The following is a 22,647-nucleotide window of genomic DNA, read 5'->3' on the forward strand; positions in this document are numbered from 1 at the left end:
GGGCGTCTCTTCTTCTCTTCGCTCTTGTGGCCGCACTGCAGCAGTCACAAGAGGTCGATCTCCCCTGTCCTGGCGTCAGCGCCCCAGTGACGTCACTCAAGCACCGAAACCAGAGACAGGACAGAGCGGCCTCTTGTCTGTGAGACCTTCCTGTTGCAGTAGAATCACCTTACGTCTGGTTGCTGTAATAAGTAATGGCATGGTGAGTGACCTGTAACATGAAACGTCCACTAGCCCACCTTTAGAGCAGAGTTTGGCTGTTCCTCATCCAGTTTTATGGCTGCAAATCATGATCATTATTATCTGTATGGCATAACTGGTTGATCATACACCTGACTATAATCCTACAAAATCTCCTAGAAGAATTGATGCTGTATTATAGACAGGAGGTTACACCCAATACAGAATCTATTAGGTTTCTCTTCTGCTTCTTCATGTTGCATTTTGTTACCTGTTAAAATTATTAACACTTTGATTTCAGAAAGCATTCTTATCTTGCAAAATTTTTCTACATCGGTGCCTCTTTAAAGATCACAAACACGCAGTGTCCTTGTGTGGTTCAGTTATAAATATTTATGGGTCTCAGAATAGATGCCCAGTGCCTGCAGTAGCTGAACCCATCACTCTGTCAGAGCATAAGCAACAAGGCATTGTTTCCACCTAATGTCATTATTTTCCTTCCTGATCTCTATTAATATACACAGCGGCTCCTCATTGTGTCCTTATCTGCCAGGACCATGTGTATTTGGGCACAGTGGCATTCTTCTTTACCATGCAGTACAGGACACTTTTAGCAGTCAAAGACCTAGTAAGTAGCAGGAGGGAATGAGCAACATAAATGCTTGTCCAGGCCAAGTGTTAATTCTTATTTCTATGTACATATCGTGTTTCCCCAAAAATACGACAGTGTCTTATATTAATGTTTGCTCCCAAAGATGCGATAGGTCTTATGTTCAGGGGATGTGTTATTTTTCTATGAAGAAGAATTTACATGTTACATGCACGGCAGGAACTGAGCGAATGGTATGGCAGCTTCCGGCCAACAGAGGGAGCTCACCACAGCACACTCATACAGCACAGCAGGGACAGTGTATAGTATGGAAGCAGGCGATGGGATAACCGGAGACTGTGTGCAGCTTTACATCTGGCGATAGGGGACAACAGGGAGGGTGGCAGGCAATAGGCTTCTTGATATTACAAGGGATGGCCGCGGAAGGGAACATTGGTTGGCAGCAGCATGTCCTGCATGCCCTGGTGTTGTGCGGGCATGTTTCCAAACAAAAGCTTTGCTGGGTCTTCCTTTTGGCGGATGCCTTATATATAGCAATTCAGCAAAACTTCTAGGTCTTATTTTAAGGGGATTCCTTCTTTTCGGAGAAACAGGGTAGGTAACTTGAAGCTCCTCTAGTCTAATCCAAAATCTGTATAGGGGTGCGTCTCCACTTCATGGTCTTATTTGTAGGTCCTATGAAGGGAGAAACCCTATACAAATTTCCACCACACATTAAAATGATGGCGGTAGCTAACCAGGTATGGGTCCCTCTCCTTCTGGGGTACTTGACATCTGGGGTACATCATCATTAGTAGGGTTGTATGTTCATTCCGGCCTAATACATCTCCATTTTGTATGAAAATAGCAGCACAGTGATGGCGGATGAATGATTGGATTATATTAGTCCCTGCACATACTGTATTACAGGCTTGGGGTGACGGACAAGAATAAAACACCCAGTCAGGATATAATTGGCCACGTCTTATCTCGCTTGTTCAAACCTTCCCATGGGGATGTTTTCATGTAGTGGAAAGTTTGTAGAAGATATTTTAGAACCTTCAATAAGAGAATGAGTTGGGGAAACAAAGTGAACAGTTTTCTTAGCAATAAAAAGGTTGTTATGACAGCCAAACACATCAATACCAGTCTGGTTCCAAGTCACATGGCAGGGAAAAACAGGGCCCAGAAGATGACAATTGGGCAGATTAGATACACAGGGCTTGTTTATTTGTGTGGGATGATAAGTGATGGCGTAATATGATTTATTAGTAGTCCCATTATTTCATTCTCGCTTCCCTGAGAACCAGACCATGGTCAGATTATTCAGAGATTAACACTGCGTGGGCAGCATGGGTGCCGTGACCTGATTGGATTGGTCCTGTGTATTGTTTAGTACATTTTGTGACTCTTATAGGGGATGCCTGGTTTAGGATACCCATTACAGGTCCCCATTTTATGATCCTCGTCTACTACAAAGACATTGGTGGGGTGATACTTCACTTTTTTCCTCATGCAATATTTAATCTGTAGGCTATGAGCTCCCTCTAGTGTCATTGTAGGCCAATATGCCTCTTAGTAGTGCCATATAACAAAATGATGGTAACAATGATCACTGTCATAGAGCCCAATGGTTTAGCGTCATTATTAAATAGACCACTAGATGTCCTCCGCTTACACCTCATAAATGCCTCTGACCAGTTGTATATTAGAATGCATGAAAGTCTTCCTATGGATCAATGATCTACTGTATATTGTACAGCTATTGCTGCCAGGTAACTTAAAATTAGTTAGAGGAATGGGTAAGAAAAGAATTGTTTTTTCTATTCTTTTTATTAATACATTTACAGTAATCCTGCATATCAGGCGCAGAAGAAGCACTCAGACACTTAGATAGCTGTCAGTGGTGTAATGCGGGGGCAGGGAGGGTAGATCAATGTTATTTCAAGGAATCCACAGCACACTGCTTCAAGTGAATCATCTGGGAGTGTAGTTTATTGCACCTAGCTATACTATATCTATAGGAGAACTGTTTTGGAAATATACTAGCATGTGTGCCATTATGAGCCCTATATACACTAGTAGAGGGAAGAATTGTGCGGTGACATCTGCAGCTAGAACACTAGCAATGATAATAAAGAATAATTATTTCCAATAAATTACTTACTTAGTGAATATTTACATGCATTACTTCTATTTATTGTCCGAACCTTTGTTTGTGTCATTGTCAAATAGATTTTGCACCTTCAACGTAATAGACACATTCTGTAAATCAAATAGCAAAAACTCCTAAAAATTTTAATTTCACGTTGTAATACGACAAAACAGAAGAAATAACAAAGGAATGGTGAATACTATCACAAGACATTTAGAAGAAAAAACTTTATATGCCACTAGGGGGAGCGCAATACAGCTTTGTATAGCTAGGGAATGGGATGAGTTTAGCTGGAGCTGTACTGAATAGATATTCGATCGAATAGTGATATATTCGAATATTCGATATTCGTACGAATATCCCGCGAATATTCGATAAATATTCAATAAGCGTTCAAATCCCCCAGCTTCTGGTTTCACCCTCCAAATGGTCAAATAGATGTTTTTCCCTAATCGAATACCTGTTCCCATAGGCTTTAATGGCTTCGAATATTCGATCGAATATTCGAATATTCGTGGGATATTCGTACGAATATCGAATATTCGAATATCTCACTATTCGCTCATCAATACCCAGTTATCTAACAGCTTGGAACTCAGACAGTATTTTCAAGGAAAGTTTGCTTTGGTCCTCAAACACTTTTCGGGCCCCCAGTCTTGGAGTACTCGGTATCTGAACGTTTTTGCAGACGTGCATGGTGGGTTGTACCTGGTGAGTTTAGCACTTGTGAGGCTTCACATACAGTACAGTTCTGTATAAGACTGCTGGAGTGCATATACAGTACAGTAGTAGTACAGTCAGTACACCACCATCTCCCATCCTGTAATGTATAAGACTGCTGGAGTGCATATACAGTACAGTAGTAGTAAAGTCAGTGCACCACCATCTCCCATCCTGTAATGTATAAGACTGATGGAGTGCATATACAGTACAGTAGTAGTACAGTCAGTGCACCACCATCTCCCATCCTGTAATGTATAAGACTGCTGGAGTGCATATACAGTACAGTAGTAGTACAGTCAGTGCGCCACCATCTCCCATCCTGTACTGTATAAGACTGCTGGAGTGCATATACAGTACAGTAGTAGTACAGTCAGTGCACCGCCATCTCCCATCCTGTACTGTATAAGACTGCTGAAGTGCATATACAGTACAGTAGTAGTACAGTCAGTGCACCACCATCTCCCATCCTGTAATGTATGAGAGTGCTGGAGTGCATATACAGCACAGTAGTAGTACAGTCAGTGCACCACCATCTCCCATCCTGTACTGTATAAGACTGCTGGAGTGCATATACAGTACAGTACAGTCAGTGCACCACCATATCCCATCCTGTAATGTATAAGATTGCTGGAATGCATATACAGTACAGTAGTAGAACAGTCAGTGGACCACCATCTCCCATCCTGTACTGTATAAGACTGCCTGAGTGCATATACAGTACAGTAGTAGAACAGTCAGTGCACCACCATCTCCCATCCTGTAATGTATAAGACTGCTGGAGTGCATATACAGTACAGTAGTAGTACAGTCAGTACACCACCATCTCCCATCCTGTAATGTATAAGACTGCTGGAGTGCATATACAGTACAGTAGTAGTAAAGTCAGTGCACCACCATCTCCCATCCTGTAATGTATAAGACTGATGGAGTGCATATACAGTACAGTAGTAGTACAGTCAGTGCACCACCATCTCCCATCCTGTAATGTATAAGACTGCTGGAGTGCATATACAGTACAGTAGTAGTACAGTCAGTGCGCCACCATCTCCCATCCTGTACTGTATAAGACTGCTGGAGTGCATATACAGTACAGTAGTAGTACAGTCAGTGCACCGCCATCTCCCATCCTGTACTGTATAAGACTGCTGAAGTGCATATACAGTACAGTAGTAGTACAGTCAGTGCACCACCATCTCCCATCCTGTAATGTATGAGAGTGCTGGAGTGCATATACAGCACAGTAGTAGTACAGTCAGTGCACCACCATCTCCCATCCTGTACTGTATAAGACTGCTGGAGTGCATATACAGTACAGTACAGTCAGTGCACCACCATATCCCATCCTGTAATGTATAAGATTGCTGGAATGCATATACAGTACAGTAGTAGAACAGTCAGTGGACCACCATCTCCCATCCTGTACTGTATAAGACTGCCTGAGTGCATATACAGTACAGTAGTAGAACAGTCAGTGCACCACCATCTCCCATCCTGTAATGTATAAGACTGCTGGAGTGCATATACAGTACAGTAGTAGTACAGTCAGTGCACCACCATCTCCCATCCTGTAATGTATAAGAGTGCTGGAGTGCATATACAGTACAGTAGTAGTACAGTCAGTACACCACCATCTCCCATCCTGTACTGTATAAGACTGCTGGAGTGCATATACAGTACAGTAGTAGTACAGTCAGTGCACCACCATCTCCCATCCTGTACTGTATAAGACTGCTGGAGTGCATATACAGTACAATAGTAGTACAGTCAGTGCACCACCATCTCCCATCCTGTAATGTATAAGACTGCTGGAGTGCATATACAGTACAGTAGTAGTACAGTCAGTGCACCACCATCTCCCATCCTGTACTGTATAAGACTGATGGAGTGCATATACAGTACAGTAGTAGTACAGTCAGTGCACCACCATCTCCCATCCTGTAATGTATAAGACTGCTGGAGTGCATATACAGTACAGTAGTAGTACAGTCAGTGCACCACCATCTCCCATCCTGTAATGTATAAGACTGCTGGAGTGCATATACAGTACAGTAGTAGTACAATCAGTGCACCACCATCTCCCATCCTGTAATGTATAAGAGTCCTGGAGTGCATATACAGCACAGTAGTAGTACAGCCAGTGCACCACCATCTCCCATACTTTACAGTGCTGGGATGGGGGGGGGGGGGGGTGGACACTATACAGTAAAGGATGAGTGAGGAGTTAGTGACTACTGTACTATAATTGCTGGTTTTGTTGAATGTTTCTTGTATATAATGTCCTGTACAGTATATAGTGCTGTTCTGTAATGTACTGTAGAGATTAAACTGGGCACTTTTCAATGTAATATATGGGTACTGTAGGTAATTATTGTATCATGGTGGCTGGTAGTCACACTATAGAATGCAAAAGAAAAAGATCTATTGGAGTTTTTGTTTATGAAAGATTTTATTTCATTGCGATGTATAATAATCTACAGCTAGAGGTGTATTAGGTATGATGACATATACTGGCAAATATATGACTAAAACTATGGGCAAGACCATCACTAGCAACTACTACTCCTTTAGCTAACTGATTCCTAAAAGGAAGGAAAGAAGGACGTAAGACTGACATTACATGGGTGTGATGCCTAAGCAGTATAACAAAACACATATGGGAATAACTGTGGCATGGGCATGACATATCCTGCTCTATATCCCACAGACATTGGCCTCTCATTGTAAATAAACATGTCTTCTTCAGGAAGTGTTTTCAGCTCCTCGGGGGTGGGGTTTAGTAATGATGAATTAGCACTGTATTACTGTATACACAACACATAGGCACAGGTAAGTGTTTTATTACATTTTATTACAACTGCACAAAATATAGGGCTCATTTACCTCTAAAAAAACTCATATTTCATTTTACAGGAAAAAAAATTTCAATAGGAAATATTAGACCTGAAGCTGCTACAAAAAACCTGTTTAAAAAAACCACACACACTCTCTACTAGGCATTGTTTTCACAGAGTATGTCCGATTCCTCACCACTGTTTACATATATCAGTCCATACGGTCATGTGAGATTTGCAAAGCATTATGGGAAGCTGCCGACACATGTCACATAAGATATACTGTATATATATATATATATATATATATATATATATATATATATATATATATATATATATATGCCTAGAACATCAATTCATTCACACAGCAATAGTGTGGTTAGACCAAGCTTACATAAGCCACGCCCACTGGGGCAGTACTACCCACCCACTAGTCCTTAGCTCCTCCCATCCAAGGTGATTGAGAGGGTCACTCTACTCTACAGATATTTACACATCTCCCATTGCAGTAGACCCTACAGGGCCAGGACAGCGCCATATATTGAATATCAAACTGTAGACAAAAATAGCAAATCTGACTTCTGGTCTTCTGGGACCAGGTGTAAATGTTCAGGGTAAACAAAAAAAAATTGTAACATTTTTGTCCCGAGTGAAGATGGGGCCACAAATCTGTGTGATCCATGTGATAGAAGCATCCTACTCCATCTTGGCTCTCTGTGAGACGGCCACGGAGATGTTCTGCAGGTAGTATGTGAAGCATTGGTCCCGCTCCGGCTCATCCTTGCTGCAGCAGTTTTGGGTGTCTTTCCATAAGTTCTTCTTGGGTCCACACAGCGTCTTAATAAAGGTTTCTTTCTGTAAAAGGGAAATGTAATCTAAATTCATGTCATAATATACCGTATATCACCATTCTAGGCCACATAGGGTGATTACTGCCCCATGATCAATACGCAAAGTCTAATCAAGATGACAAAGTCTATTCAGCCGGAATCTACGGAGTTGGGAGGCAAGGGATGGGACTTTGGAGCGTAGAAGCATCTGAGCGGATTTCGCCTTGTTGTGGAAGGAGATAGCAAAGTGGGCACTTGTCCAGGACAGTTGGGATACCTACACTACAGTCTGCCTATTCTGAGCCTCTGTGACATCATGTGACATAACCTAGTGCAGGAGGCACTGACTATAACTAGGCTTATATTTCAAGTCTACTCCAAAAACTCTGCAACATAAAGCTAGGGCTTATTTTCGGGTTAGGTTTTATATTTGGAGAAACAGGATAATATACATGTAATCACATCGTCAAGTTATGTAATTTTCCAAATACATTCATTTAGCAAACTTACCTCCTTCTCCTGATATGCTTTACCTCCCATTGTTGACAAGTCGTTGTCTAGGTTACCAACCACCACTCTGCTCTTAAAGCAGTGGTCGGATATAGATAGATATAGTATACATATTTATATATATTATACAGTGTATGCACACTACATTTCTCTTCATCAACACTATCTATCTCGCTCTAAATATATTAGCTAGAACAATGTTTTTAGAGCAGAGTTGTGGTGGGTAACCTAGGCAATGAGCTGTTGACAGTGGGAACAGAAGATCGGGATATTAGTCAGGTTTACTAAATTACAAGGTTAACTAAGTTAGTTGAAATGGGAATAAAGCTTTAAAATTGAATTCTTTCAATTACATTAGATATGTTCATAAAGGAGACTGGTAAATTTATAGTTTATTCATACCTGCGTGCAGTAAATGTGTGGCATGCCCAAACATTGAGACAACCACTGAATTGTGGGATGCTAAATGACAGATAATCTATTATTGATAGCAAACTCCATTCCTCCTGTTACAGAGTTGCTTCAATGTCAGCACCAGTCATCTCCTGTATACAATTCAACAACAAATTGTAACAGGACACTGCCATCTAGTGGTAGAAGTAGGAGAGTGCAGCCCTAAACAATAACCACCATTATCTTCTACTACACACTATACAATATGGTGGATAGAAGATGAAGAATGCAACTAAGAGTTGTAGTATCATAAGAGCTTCAAAGCCTCACATTTGTAAATCCTAATGACCTGACCTCGTACCTGTTCTGCAGCACACCGCAGCTTCTCGTCCTGGGGAAGGCCGCAGCATGTTTCTTTGAGGCTTGACACCAGTAATGGCATCTGTTTTCTGTAGGGGGAAAAACAAAATGAAAACAGAGTTTGTGGTAGAATAATAGAGTTCTCCCGGTATGGGTGGATTTTCTTTGGATTTAATGCCCAATACAAAGAATCATGGTACCGAATGAAAATGCAATCGCGAAAAGCTGTCCCTACTGAGATCATTTACACAAGCTGCTCAGGCTCTGCAAGAGGTATTCCTATCATAGAATCATATAGCTAGAATGTAAGGTACAAAGGGGCTCCTGCCTCTAATACAGCCCCCCCTCCCCATGTACAGTATATAGCGCTGTGTATATAATAGTTGCACATAAGAACTTACTGCTTAGTGATGAGCTTGGAGTCTCTGCATAGTTTCTGTAGATCGTCCTCTGTCACATTCCCCAGATTCAGAACCTCTAACTCTCTGTCATATTCTGGAAACGGAGCCTCACTAGCAAAGCAGCTGAACATGCTGGTCTGATCCCTCTTCTTGCAGCATTCATGGTGTTTGGTCTTCACTACTTGCTCTTTGGCACAGAATTTTCCAAGAACTTTCTTCCACTGTGTAATAAAGAGGAGACATCTGAGTTACATCAGCCACCTTCAGTATTACCCATGCTGTGGACATGGCCATAATGCAATTACAAGATACGTTACACACAAAAGACTACGACCTCCAATGTGACTGGTCCCTATGGAGATAGCTATAACTGCATTATTCTCTACATGTAGAAAGGCTAGGACCCACAACATGACAATTACATTATTCTTTATACACAGAAGACTGTAATCTCCAGCATGGTCCCATGGATACGGCCATAATTCAGTTACTTTATTGTCTATACATAGAAGGCTATGGCCTCCAACATGACTGGTCCCATGGATACGGCCATAATTAAATGAAATTATTCTCGATACACATAAGACTATGACCTCCAACATGACTGGTCCCATAATATTGCCATAATTCAGTAACATTATTCTTAACGCATAGAAGACTAAGATAGTAAGCCTACTGACCCCAGAGTGGGCACAGGCCACGTCCTCCGTCTTGCAACATTTCTTGAACTCTCCCTCCATGCGTTGTATGGCTTTGGCCCGGCGCACATAATGGCCGAATCCAGTGTCTGGCAACAGGTTGTCGGTGTACAGTGGGCGGAATTTTCTCAGCTTGCAGATATTTTGGATATTGCTGGATTTGGGTTCTCCAGGTGGGAAGGCCAGGTCTGACAGCTTATACCTGCTATCTGTGTCTTCGTGGCATTTAGGAGAGTTAGGTGGGCAGATCTTGATGTTGCGAGCACTTCCCACAGGAGCAATGTCCTGGAGGCTGATCTCCTGCAGGGCGGCAGACATGACGTAGCTCGGGTTGGAGGCTCCATCGTTGAAGCAGTTTTCTCTCTCAGATCCAGACTTCTTACAGCAGTGGTGATGCCGTGTTTTTACCGAAAACTCTGCTTCACAGAAATCTTCCAATGTTTTCTTCCACTAAAAGAGATGATAAACCTTTATATTATGAAACTATCCTCTACAAGTGATAGCAACATTTGTACATTGGAAGCATTGGATCCATAAACATATTGGTTGCAAACCTATGCATACCCTTTAAGAGGTGCCTTTTTATGTGGCTAAAAAGTGGGAGAGTGCCATGGATTATACCCTGACAAAGGAAAGGGTAGGCTGCATTCACCACCAGTAAATAGTTCTTGTTGTGCACATACAATATACGCTTGGCTTTTAGAAAGCTGTATCCTGGCGAGGCTACGTACAATCACTACCTCCCCCTCCATCCTTGAATCAAGTCCACATGATCAGATAAGGGCTCATAACCTTGTTATTCTGCCATCTTATCACCAGCTGAATGTAAGCAGTGAGTCATACAAATGAATTATTAAGGCTTTTTTCTCTGCCCTGAAAGGGTATACAGCAATAGACAATAATGCTCCGTATTGTCCTTGTATACGGCACCTGCCATTGGGGGGCCCCGTGGGCTGCTCACTATACTATAGAACTATAGAAATAGAAATGTATTCTAAGAATTGCCTACAGATACAGTATATAGATGGAGCAGAGACCAGGTTGCAAATCACGACCAGTACAAGGGTGCCAGTGCCATATATTCTTGCCCAGGTTTATCTGTTCTGTTCTATTATATGGGATTACTGGGAAGTAGTGGATCATAATAGCTTTGGGGGGCCCCATGGCCACCAGAACAGCCTCATACTTTCAGTGGTGTATGTCTCCTGGTTACAGTTTTGACAGGATTTGCAAAAATATCTATCTATGAGCACCGTGTTAGTGTTGCCATAGTTACAGTGGGGTGGTGGGCCTAAGCTTGATGAACAGCCCGGGGCCTATGGTAAAGTTAATCCGCCCCTGTTACTAGGCCCAACTTTTCTATCACTCTCTGCATGAGATTGTAGTAAGGAAGGTTGTACAGGTTAAACACCATCATCCTTTTTGGACCTGTATAGGTCTGGGGGAGGTTCCCATTCTCTTTGAAGAGATGCAGCTGGTGTATGATGACAGAAGCACAAAGGTATGCAAATAGGATCTTCTATATTTTCCTATTCTCAGAACGGCTCCATGCACCAGCTGGATCACCTCAGACTTAGTATTTCTGCATCTTATCTGGACAATACAATGCTCTGTACTAGAAAGAGTCAGGAACTCCAAAACAGCTAACAAAAATATAGCTATAGTGGTCATATATATATATAAATATATTATACAGTATACTGTATATACACTATATCTATATACTTTTACATTATATCTATATATATACACATCAGCAAGACCACTGCTTTCGGAGTAGATAATTATACCCATGTTAGTTAAGAATACCCCTTTAAAGGAAAGCTATCAGCAGGTTAGAAGCACAGGGCGCTGAGGATGAAGGTAATTTTCTTACCCTAATCCTTGGTGCCACTTTTTGGATATTAGCAGCTTATTTTATATGCACTAGGGGCGGGGCTGCCACCCTCAGTGCACCAATCCACCTCGGCCCTCCCTTCTAAAGTTATTGGGGTGGTACTCTGCGACACTCTGCTAATATTAACCTACTTTTAATGCTACTTAATAGGGTTGTCTGGGCACAAAACTTTTTAAGGAGGGGGGGGGGGCAGTGTAAATATATATAATACACCATACCTTCCTGGCTCCTGTGCTACCACCATTATTATGCCACTCTGGTCACTGTTTCCCGGTTCAGGGATGTGATATCACAGGCTACCCAGCCATCTGTGGTAGCAGTGGTGTCCTGCCTAAGCCCCTAAAGTAGCATCACATCCTTAAAACCCAGAAGCAGCTGCACAGCCAGGACTAGAGCAGCATAATAATGGTAGTTGCGTGAGAGCCAGAAAGTGTGTGTTATTGTATATATTGATTCCCTCCCCAGTCATATACCTAAAAAAGCATCCTGTCCAGAAAACCACTTTAAATGGACAGATATTGAATTATAGGGAAGCCTTCCAAAGCTAGCATTGGAGTGACAACCTACTCAGGAGAGCTCATTTACATAGACAAAAATATAATATATATATATTGCGTACCACTTTCACTGCACATTTGAGTTTATCAGTTTTACCACAACATGCGGCAAAACCTTCTTCTAGCTCGTTGATTGCATTTCCTTGTCTGCTGAGGTGAGAGAAACCGGTCTGAGGAAGGTTGTGGGGCCCATATACTGTTTTAGGGCGATTCTTCCTGCATATATTTGCAATGTTGTCACGGTTTGGTTGTCCTGGTGGGAAAGTGTTTAAGTTGTTGCCAAAGGAATCAGTTAAACCCTCTAAAGGACAAGGCTGGCGTCCACCGCAAGGGGATATGGGTCTTCTACCACGCGGACTAAGCACTGGCTCTCCTTGGATCAACAAAGGCACCTGGACTATAAGGAAAGGAAAATACAAGGTTTACTAGAAGGCAGCTGCATTATAAGGAAAAGAAAATACAAAGTTTACTAGAATGCTTCTGGATTATAAGGAAAAGAAAATACAACATTTACTAGAATGCTTCTGGATTAAAAGGAAAAGAAAATACAACATTTACTAGAATGCTTCTGGATTATAAGGAAAAGAAAATACAACATTTACTAAAATGCTTCTGGATTATAAGGAGAATAAAATAAAACGCTTTACTAGAAGCTAGACCCTTCAAACTATATCAGTGGCCAGATGTCTTAAGAGTTGTTTTTTTTAATACTTTCTTGAATTTGTTTAGAAGGTGGCCATAATAATATTACTGCCGATTAGACCCTAATTTAAGAGTTATAGAAATGTTCTCCTAATATGAGAATCTCCCTGATCACTGCGGAGCACCATTATATCTATAACACAACTGGCAGGCATCATATGGCTGTCTGGAACTCTTCTGTACTCTTTACAAGGATTCTTGGCTTTGGTCAATTACTACTTGTTAGAGGAGTTCCCCAATGGAAAGTCATTACATAGCTCCCATTCAAATCAATGGGTCATCTATGTAATGCAGGGTGGGACGAGTGAGAGACATTCTTTTTAACTGCTGTCTACTCTGAGCAAGAAATGAATGTACAGAATTTTACTTTTCCCACATACTGTGCTGATTAATGATCTCTAAAGGAACTCAGGTGCAGGTTGGTGACTTTCTGCTATCTAGAACTACTATAGGGGTTCTCTGACATATGGCGCGGCTATCCATACCATGAATAGTGCTGCTGTTTCAGTTTCCGGTCACTAGGTGGCCAGTGCCTATCTCATTTGGCTATAGGGCTCAATGAATTCCAGTTTATTCCCTGAGGAGGAGATTACTGCATAGTTTTATTACTGTTTCCAGTATGGACAGTATCTCAGAGAGATTTATGTTATCTAATTGTATAGAACCATGCAGGGGGTTTGGTGCTATGCATCAGAAACTGGAATACTGAATTCAACCCCTATGAAGAATATTAACCATCTAAACTGCATAGAATATTAGATGTAAAATAAACCACCTGGTGTAAGTTGGACATGCATCTCTTAGGTGTACCTTGTGATGTGTCATGGGTCACATGGGAAAGCCCTTGGGGAGTGGCGGGTGATAAGTGCCATTGCACCCACTGTATATGTCTGCTTGGATAAATATAGGATTAAAGTAACTAATCACACGCATTGATCTCAGCCCTGTGCCTGCCCGCATGGTAAACAAATCCGCCTTTTGGACATATGAATGTGTGCTGGGGCATTACCTGACAGAAGCTGGCGTACTGAGAGAGAACGGGGGAATACTGAGGGCAGCCAGAAACTCCCTGTACATAATACTGGGCAGGTATCTAGTACTACAGATTAATAAGATTTACTGATACCAATGCAGGGCATGTATGGCGGGCAGTCTTCCATATTGGAGCGATAGGCAGGGATCACTATGCAACTATCACTATTCACAACATCAGTGGTGCTCTTGAGTTAATATGATCTTGGGTGGGTTATATGTTAAAATGCAGAATTCCTACTGGTTTAGAGTGGTCTCGTAATGGTATTAGCTGGAATAGCAGAAATAGTATTATTCTCCTTATCGTTCTGTAGTGACCTGAGATGGGGTTAGTTTATCAGTGCAGTGTGGATGCATTCCCAGTGATAGCCAGCACAGGTCTGAACGCAGCTTGGGTTGTGACTAGAGGATGAGCATGCATGAGGATCATGTACAGCTCTGTATGAAGGTATCCAAAAGTAAAGCCGCCCACATAGAGAAGAGGGTCTTACCTGGACCTTGTTCCAATGGAAATTGGGGCACAATCTCTCTCTGGAACATATGATAGTCATCAGGGATCTCATCGTCTGAAAACAAGAACAATAGTTCAGATGTCTTACAGGCATTCACAATATATAGTAGAGTACATTATATGAAAGTTTTCTACATCAGTCATCACAATTTAAAAGGTTTTAAGACATGTTTAAATACATATATATATATATATACACATACACACAGTATGGGGGAGATTTATCTAAGGGTGTAAAATTTAGACTGGTGCAAACTGCCCACAGCAACCAATCACAGCTCAGCTTTCCTTTCAGCACTGCCTAAAGCTGAGCTGTGATTGGTTGCAGTGGGCAGTTTGCACCAGTCTAAATTTTACACCCTTTGATAAATCTCCCCCTATGTGTCTAAATGGTTATATACAGTATATTTTAGTTTTTAGTTAGGGTCCTAAACTAAGTTTTATTATGTTTTATTCATGATACATGGGATTTTGTTTTACTATTTTAAATGGGGTCTGTATTAGAGAAATGATTTCCCATGTGTTAATAGAGGCAGTTACCTGCATAACATTCCATTCGTTTCAATGGGAACAGTGTAGTACTTAATTGGGGCACTGCAGGAACATTTTCTCCATCTGCAGCAAGGTTTCCTTTAGATTTAAGGGGTTGTTCACCAAAATGTTTTTTCCTTCAAATCAACTGGTGCCAGAAAGTGCCAGAGACTTGTAATTTACTTTCAGTACTAGAGATGAGCGAACCTGGAGCATGCTCGAGTCCATCTGAACCTGAACTTTTGGCATTTGATTAGCGGTGGCTGCTGAAGTTGGATAAAGCCCTAGGGCTATGTGGAAATCATGGATATAGTCATTGGCTGTATCCATGTTTTCCAGATTTATCCAAGCGAGCGTTCGGGTTCGGATCGACTCGAACCCGAACCCGATTCACTCATATCTATGCAGTACTTATCAGCTTCTGTATGTCCTGCATGAAGTGGTAATTATTCAAGTCTGGAAAGCAGGAGAGATTTTCTATGGAGATTACAGCTCTGGACAGTTCCTGACATGGACAGAGGTGGCAGCACAGAGCACTGTGTCAGACTGACTGGAAAGAATACACCACTTCCTGCAGGACATACACCAGCTGATAAGTACTGGAAGATTTTTTTATTTTTAATAAAAGTAAGTTACAGATGTCTGGCATCAGTTGATTTTAAAGATTTTTTTTTTTTGTGAACAACCCCATTTTTGTGTCCGTATGACAGCCTAACCACAAATCTGATGACACAAATTGACAGCTGTCAGTGGAATAAGGTGACGAACCAGCTTACAGTCTCCTCCACTGTCATAGATACAAGTCAGAAGACCATTTCAGGGTGGTGTTTCCCTTTAAAAAAAGTGCTTTGTTCTCCATCTCAAAGATAATGATACCAGGCACGGAAAGATTTCTGAGCCTAATGCCAAGGTCGATGATCTTTCCGACTGTTCTATATATATATAACACAACAGCTAAGGGCACAATGTTATCTTTTAGCTAAAATTAAGGAAGTAGAAAAAAGAATCTATTTGGCTTGTTCCAAGTCCTTGAGTTGTCCTGGCATCAACCTCTACTGCAAAGCTCAAGATTCTCAAAGTCTTCATTGTCACAACAGAATGCAAACACTGGCTATAGATCACATGGTAAACACTTCACCAGGACTCTGTTAAACTTCCGCAAACTCCGTCCTCACCCTGGGGCAGACGGAAGTGACTCTGTTCCTCTTTATCTGTGTAAGGAGTGAAAGTTTAGGATGTATCATCATAATCGTATTATGAGCCACAATATATGATACGTGTGATCGTGTAATCTAATTCATGGATGAGCAGACTGCATAATTCTGGGTTAAGACTTAAAGGAGTTTTCTAAGATTATAAAAAGCACAGCTACTTTCTTGCAAAAACAGTGCCACACCTGTCCCCAGGTTGTTTGTGGTATTACAATTTAGCTCCATTCACTTCAATGCAACTGAGCTGCAAAACCCACATCCAAACTGAGGAGAAGAGACATCCCGGAGTGATGTGGAACATAGCGGAGGGAGCCCATGACTAGGGGAGATGACGAGCATGTGCTGCTGTGTACATGCAGGGAGGAGGAGTTTGGGGTAAATGGTGGGTGGTGTAGGGGCCAGAGCATAGTTCAGCTATCCCTAAGTCATGCTGTTTCTGGAAGTAAGTGGCTATGTTTTTCTAAGCCTGGACAAGCTCTGTGCCAAAATGAATCTGTGGCTTTCTAACTGTTGCAAAACTACAGCTCCCATCATGATAGAGCTTGTAGTTGTAAAACAGTTGGTGAGCCCCATGTTGGAAAACAAACATAGCACTTAAAGGGAATCTGAAACAAAATATATGCTGACTTAAATTAGGGCAGAATAAACTAATGAAAGAAATGCTGAACAGATTGGTGTATTCCTTACAGTATTCTGTTCAGCCATTCACCCGATATGCAGGAGAATTTGGCTTTGTACCACAACACTCCCTCCACCCTCCAGCTGCTGATTGACAGCATAGACAACTGCCAATCAGTAGCTGGTCAGCAGTGTGCTGGTGCTCATGAATATCCAGGACTATTGAGTACATGCACATAATGGACATATTGTCCATGTTATTCAGGAGGATTTCTCTGAATCAGCTGCACAAAACAATGTAAGTGATATGTTCAGCTTCTTTGTCACTAGTTTATGCTATCCTTAGATAATACAGCATAAACCTACTGACAGAGAGTATTAGTTGTGGATATAAGACTGACATGATGCTCCATACACAGCTTTTGTCAATTGCTATTTAATAAAGAAAGAGAACATAAAAAGCCCTGTGTGTGGCTGTGTTTTACCCCGGGATCTAGGCGTGGGTCTTGATAGTTGCTTAAATACTATGTTGACCTATATAGATCACTAATAAAATAATTATTCAGAGACAGAAAACTATTATAAGCAGCAGACTGGCTAGAAAAATAAACCATCTCCAGTAACTGCAGCTTATGCTGAGTGAGTCACATTGCCTAACATTACATTACACAACATTACATGGCCTTTCCTAGGAATGAATCAGTGTTCTATAAGATGATTCTCAGAATGTGACTATGCAAACACTGGTCCTAAGTATAGAAGTAGGAGGCTAATGAATCCAACCCACCGTCACACATAGTCCATATGCAAAGTGGCTCTCCATAAGAAGGAAAACGGTTTGTTTGCTGGTGGCACCAACTGGCGGCAGCTTCCATTTTTAATTATCAGCCATAAAAATGATAAAGGAACCTCTCTCTCCAGTAGGTGGCACTAGAGAGCAAACTCTTTACCTTCTGGAGGAGAGCATATTGTCTCCCAGGAAGCACTGCAGCTTGGTGGTCTCCCCAAGGAAAAACATTAGGCCGCTGTTACCTTACTCTGTGAGACCCAGAGTCCGTGCACTGCAGCATAGCATTGGCTTATATAAGATAAAGCTAACCAAAACTGCATGGAATAAGGCTGTCTATGATGGCCATATAGTATTGTCCTGGCACTTTACTTATGTGCAATGAGGTGACACCACCTTTTGTTGCACTGCAGGATGCGCATGCATCGTTTGGTGGTGTCATTGAAGGCAGTACAGGATTCCTTGACTTTATGGCTATGTTATGGTGCGTTTACACAGGCAGATTTATCTGACAGATTTTGGAAGTCAAACCCAGGAATGGATTTGAAAAAGGGAGAAATCTCAGTCTTTCCATTATGACCCGTTCCCTTCTTATTGTCTGTTCCTGGCTTTGGCTTAAAAGATCTGACAGATAAATCTGCCTGTGTAAACGCACCATTAGAGGCCGGTGTTGTGTCTCATATAATACACATACTCTTTACCATCTGTTGGTCTTCACTTCTTGATCATTAATGACTTGTACTAATGCCAAGAACCCTACACCCACCCCAAGTGTAGCACCCCCTGACCTGTAATGTGAATGTATCTAAAGCCCAGACTAGAGAGTCTCTGGCACTGGGTTTTGTGGTAATGACACCAGCAGATATAATCTTCCCGACGTGCGGATAAAACGCTTAGGGCATAAACAAACAGACTCTTTCAGGAGAATCCATCATGCAAACTAGACCTGGTAACTTGTTCAGCATGCATCTGTGCCCTTCTATACGCCGTTTACTTTACAACTTTAGCACTGCTATACTGGGCATAAGCTGCCTGCACGAGACATGTGCAATGGGCGGTGAGCTGAGCGATATGAGGAGTCCCTCATGTTTACGCCATATTCACGCATCCTCAAATTGACCTTATATTGTGCTCAAAGACCTCACCTATGCTCACCCATAGCAGTGACCTCTCGCCATTATTCTAGGAGCACTGTCTGTCATCAGCACGTTTCCTGCTGTCACACATTGCTACATAATACAGAACTGCTGAATATAATAACACTGGACCTTTCCATGGCTGTGTGCAGGTGGCTACAAAACAACACAGCCCGCTGGTTTACAATGGGAGACCCCGTGTGTGCAGATTTCCCCTGCTCTGGAATGTTGTGGCTATCCGCAGGAAGCCTTTATATCACAGGGGGACATCATCTGCCTTCAAGCCGACCCTGACCCTGCAAAGGGGCCAAAGAGGAGGTTCATGTCCACGATCCAGTCAAAACAGGAGAAAGCTGCAGAGCAACATGGTGGGGGAGATTTATCAAACTGGTGTAAAGTAGTATTGGCTCAGTCGCCCCCGACAACCAATCAGATTCCATTTTTCATTCCTTACAGACTCTGTAAAAAATGAAAGGTGGAATCTGATTGGTTGCTAGGGGCAACTGAGCCAGTTTCACTTTACACCATGTTTGATAAATCTGCCCTTATGTGTCATAAGCTCCCAGTGATCAGATCAGGGTCGGTGAACCAAAATATGCCGGTCATCATTCTAGGTAGAAGTCAAAGTGCAACACCCGCTGTGAACCCAACAACAGTCCAAGGGCACCTGATAAGAGAGACAGCTGAAAGACCCTGAGTGAGGCTGCGTTCACACTACGTATATTTCAGTCAGTATTGTGGTCCTCATATTGCAACCAAAACCAGGAGTGGATTAAAAACACAGAAAGGCTCTGTTCACACAATGTTGAAATTGAGTGGATGGCCGTCATTTAATGGCAAATATTTGCTGTTATTTTAGAACAACGGCCGTTATATTGAAATAATGGCAGTTATTTACTGTTATATGGCGCCATCCACTCAATTTCATCATTGTGTGAACAGATCCTTTCTGTGTTTTTAATCCACTCCTGATTTTGGTTGCAATACTGACTGAAATTTACGTAGTGTGAACGCAGCCTTACACTGCATCTAAAAACTGGAACAGGACACCCAGTGTAGGTTACCCCAAAAGGCAAGTGCCATAAACATTTCACTGTTGGGTAAGAGGAAGAGAGGGGGGAATGGCAGCCATGTGGGACCAGGCCATAAGATTGGTGCATCGTACTCCTGTGCAATGAAGTCTATAAAGTGGTACCTCTGATTCCAACTTATACCAAGGCAAAAAACTAAAAAGTTTAAACGAATAAAAGAAAATTAAACCATGAGGAATACCAGGAATATCTTATAAAAAATAAATCCATTTGGAATTCCAGCTATGATAACAAATGGGTATAGGGTAATAATAATAATGTAGAATGTGGCACGGGTATTGCAGGGAGGTGGCAGAACTCTTAGTAATGATTTCACATTACATCATCAAAATTGATGCAGAGTACCTGGAAATGAAGACATGTATTATTGTGATTGTCCAGGATTATGCTTTATTCTTGGATTTGCCCATAAGTGTCATGCTACATGTAAAATAACAATACCCTAATACAGCTTTCTATATTTTTAAGGCATCATATGGAGGGGTCACATGTTCTAAGTATTGGTGGCTTTTGCTCTGGGGGACCCGGCCCATCCATGTACTGGGTACTCATCTATTGGTATGGCTGCCGTATAATACGGTCCTTGCAGGTAGAACATATGGCGGGCTGTGTCTAGTGACAATAACGTCAGATGATTGTCTGAAGTTGAGGTCAGTGTAGTGCTACATCTTCCCTGTACTGTACTCCTGGGTACTCCTATAGATCAAGATGATCACTGGAAGTCTTCACAACAGTACACATTGTAGACAGTTCATTGTTGGGATGTCACTTGTAAAAAGAAAAGTTAGCCCAAAGTGGAAAATCCCTTTAAGTTTTAACATGGCCATATATTAACCGTGCACATGTGGGCACTTTGCCAATCAGATATCCCTCCAGAGGTTACAGGATATTAACAATCTCCCACATCTGTGTTCTCCAACCTGCGGCTCTCCAGCTGTTGGAAAGCTACAACTCTCAGCATGCCGGACATCCAAGGTATGCTGAGACTTGTGGTTTTACAACAGAATGGGGAACACTATAACAATAATGGTCTACACATGCACATTATCTATGGAAAGCAGCGATAAACTGAGCTCTGCTACATCTGCAGAGTAGAACAAGCAGGGATTGTGTCTTACCTGTGCACACAGAGCAGACTAGCAGCAGCAGTTGTGCCACTATCCCCAGCGCTGGGCGTCTCATGGTTGCAGTCTATTACAGTGTCTGTGCTCCTGGGTGAGCAGTGCTATATGAGGGAGCACAGCTCCACACCCCTAGGTCTAGTCACACCCGCTGGGTCACTCCCCGCCTCTGTCTTGTGATCTCAGTTGTGCAGCAGTTTCTAGTGTTGTTGTGGTTGGATCTGTAAGCTGGCAATGTATAGATGTAAATGATGCAGATCCTGCGGTGACTCACGTATATAGTGTGTGTATATAGTCTATGTATCTAGCCCCACACAGAGAATTCCTAAAGGATGGGGGCAGCCGTGTAACATTGAGCAATCACATAACGCATACAACTTCCTAGTTCAGAAACGTGAGGTGCTTGCTAGAGAAAGTAAGTGTGAGTGGGGACTAGAGACTGACAGCAGAGAGTGTGAGTAACAGTGATGACTACACCGGGATCATTCTCACACTATAATCAGTGTAGCAGTTGGGAAATATTCTGGGGGAATAGTCTCCAGCTGTTGTACAACTACAACTCCCAGCATCCTGATGAGTTCCTTTAGATTAAAGTTGATAGTTTTCTTTTGTCTTCATAGCCCCACTTCCTGTCTACTGTAAAATCTGTAATGAACTTCCTGTTCTTGCTGTACACTCTAACTAGGAATTCAGCTAACTATGTGGGTTTAGTGGGGGTTACAGGCAACAAGGTGTCCTAGGGAATAGACACCTGGCTGGTAGAGTAGAGTGTGAACAGAAAGTGTTTGGTTTTATAAACAGAAAAACCCTTTAAAGGGGTAGTGTGGCTAATCGCGTCTGAGCAGCTGATGACGCGGCATAGGGGGGCCGGCATGAGGGGCGGCTGGAGCGGTTCGTCCGGCCTCCCGAAGATGACATCATTGTCCCAAGATGGCGGACGGGGGTCGACACGAATCAGGTGAGTATAGTGCATCACACTTCTGGGTCTAGCATGGGTGGGGGGGAACATGGGGAAGGGAGCCATTCACTAACATAACATACATTACAAAGTTGTATAACTTTGTAATGTGTGTTATTTAGTGAATAATTTTAAAACGCCGCACTACCCCTTTAACATTGAGGACCTGTCACATGGCCTATTTTGGAATTAAACTGAATCAATCGCGGCTGAGCACAGTTGTGACGCGGCGGAGGGGGGAAGGGCGGCAGCGACTCGTCCGTCCGTCCGAAGATGACGTTTGGCACAAGATGGCGGACGGCCCTCGACACGAATCAAGTAATGTATAATGCACCACACTTCCGGGTACACGGGTGGGGGTGGTGGGACACGGAGAAGGGGGCCATTCACTAACATAACATACATTACAAAGTTGTATAATTTTGTAATGTGTGTTATTTAGTGAATAATTTTGAAACGCCGCACTACCCCTTTAAGATTGAGGACCTGTCACATGGCCTATTTTGGAATTAAACTGAATCACATGGCCAATTTTGGAATTAAAGGAAATCTTAACATTCCAAACTACAGGCACTGGTGAATAGTTGTTACTACACATGGTACCTTTTATATATCTGTCTGTGCTTTTCAAAGCTCCGAAATAAGTAAGAACTGGAATACCTCCTTTTGCCTTAACCCCTTCACGTCAGCCATACAGGCCCGTGCAGTAGGAATGTATATATACAGTACATTTATGATGTGATGGGGTTTTAATGCGTGCAGGACAATATGAACAGCATCGTATACATTAATGGAGCCGGGGATAATGACAGGCAGCAGCGA

General features: G+C 42.2%; 1 protein-coding gene and 1 long non-coding RNA gene across 2 annotated transcripts in view; one reads left to right on the forward strand and one right to left on the reverse strand.

Moving 5' to 3' along the window:
- LOC138770824 (uncharacterized) overlaps window positions 1–22,647 on the forward strand; it is a 45,632-nt gene that overhangs the window by 12,940 nt on the left and 10,045 nt on the right. The window lies entirely within an intron of this gene.
- On the reverse strand, window positions 6,479–20,975 carry ECM1 (extracellular matrix protein 1). The gene is made up of 7 exons (XM_069949971.1): window positions 20,865–20,975; window positions 14,353–14,427; window positions 12,190–12,524; window positions 9,656–10,123; window positions 8,976–9,196; window positions 8,576–8,663; window positions 6,479–7,336 (listed from the first exon to the last, which is right to left on the reverse strand). Exons 1-7 carry the CDS (start codon window positions 20,926–20,928, stop codon window positions 7,178–7,180), a joined length of 1,410 nt encoding a protein of 469 aa, XP_069806072.1. The 5' UTR covers window positions 20,929–20,975; the 3' UTR covers window positions 6,479–7,177.

This window comes from Dendropsophus ebraccatus, chromosome 13, assembly GCF_027789765.1.
Source record: "Dendropsophus ebraccatus isolate aDenEbr1 chromosome 13, aDenEbr1.pat, whole genome shotgun sequence".
In the NCBI taxonomy this organism is placed as follows: domain Eukaryota; kingdom Metazoa; phylum Chordata; class Amphibia; order Anura; family Hylidae; genus Dendropsophus; species Dendropsophus ebraccatus.

Bases quoted from the DNA above. Each gene is read 5' to 3' on its own strand.
- ECM1 (XM_069949971.1), bottom strand. From the start codon at position 20,928: ATGAGACGCCCAGCGCTGGGGATAGTGGCACAACTGCTGCTGCTAGTC. The intron at 12,525-14,352 runs GTAAGACCCTCT...CTTTCCTTATAG, and splicing joins TCCATTGGAACAAGGTCCAG to TCCAGGTGCCTTTGTTGATC. The intron at 10,124-12,189 runs GTACGCAATATA...CATCTCTTTTAG, and splicing joins TCAAATGTGCAGTGAAAGTG to TGGAAGAAAACATTGGAAGA.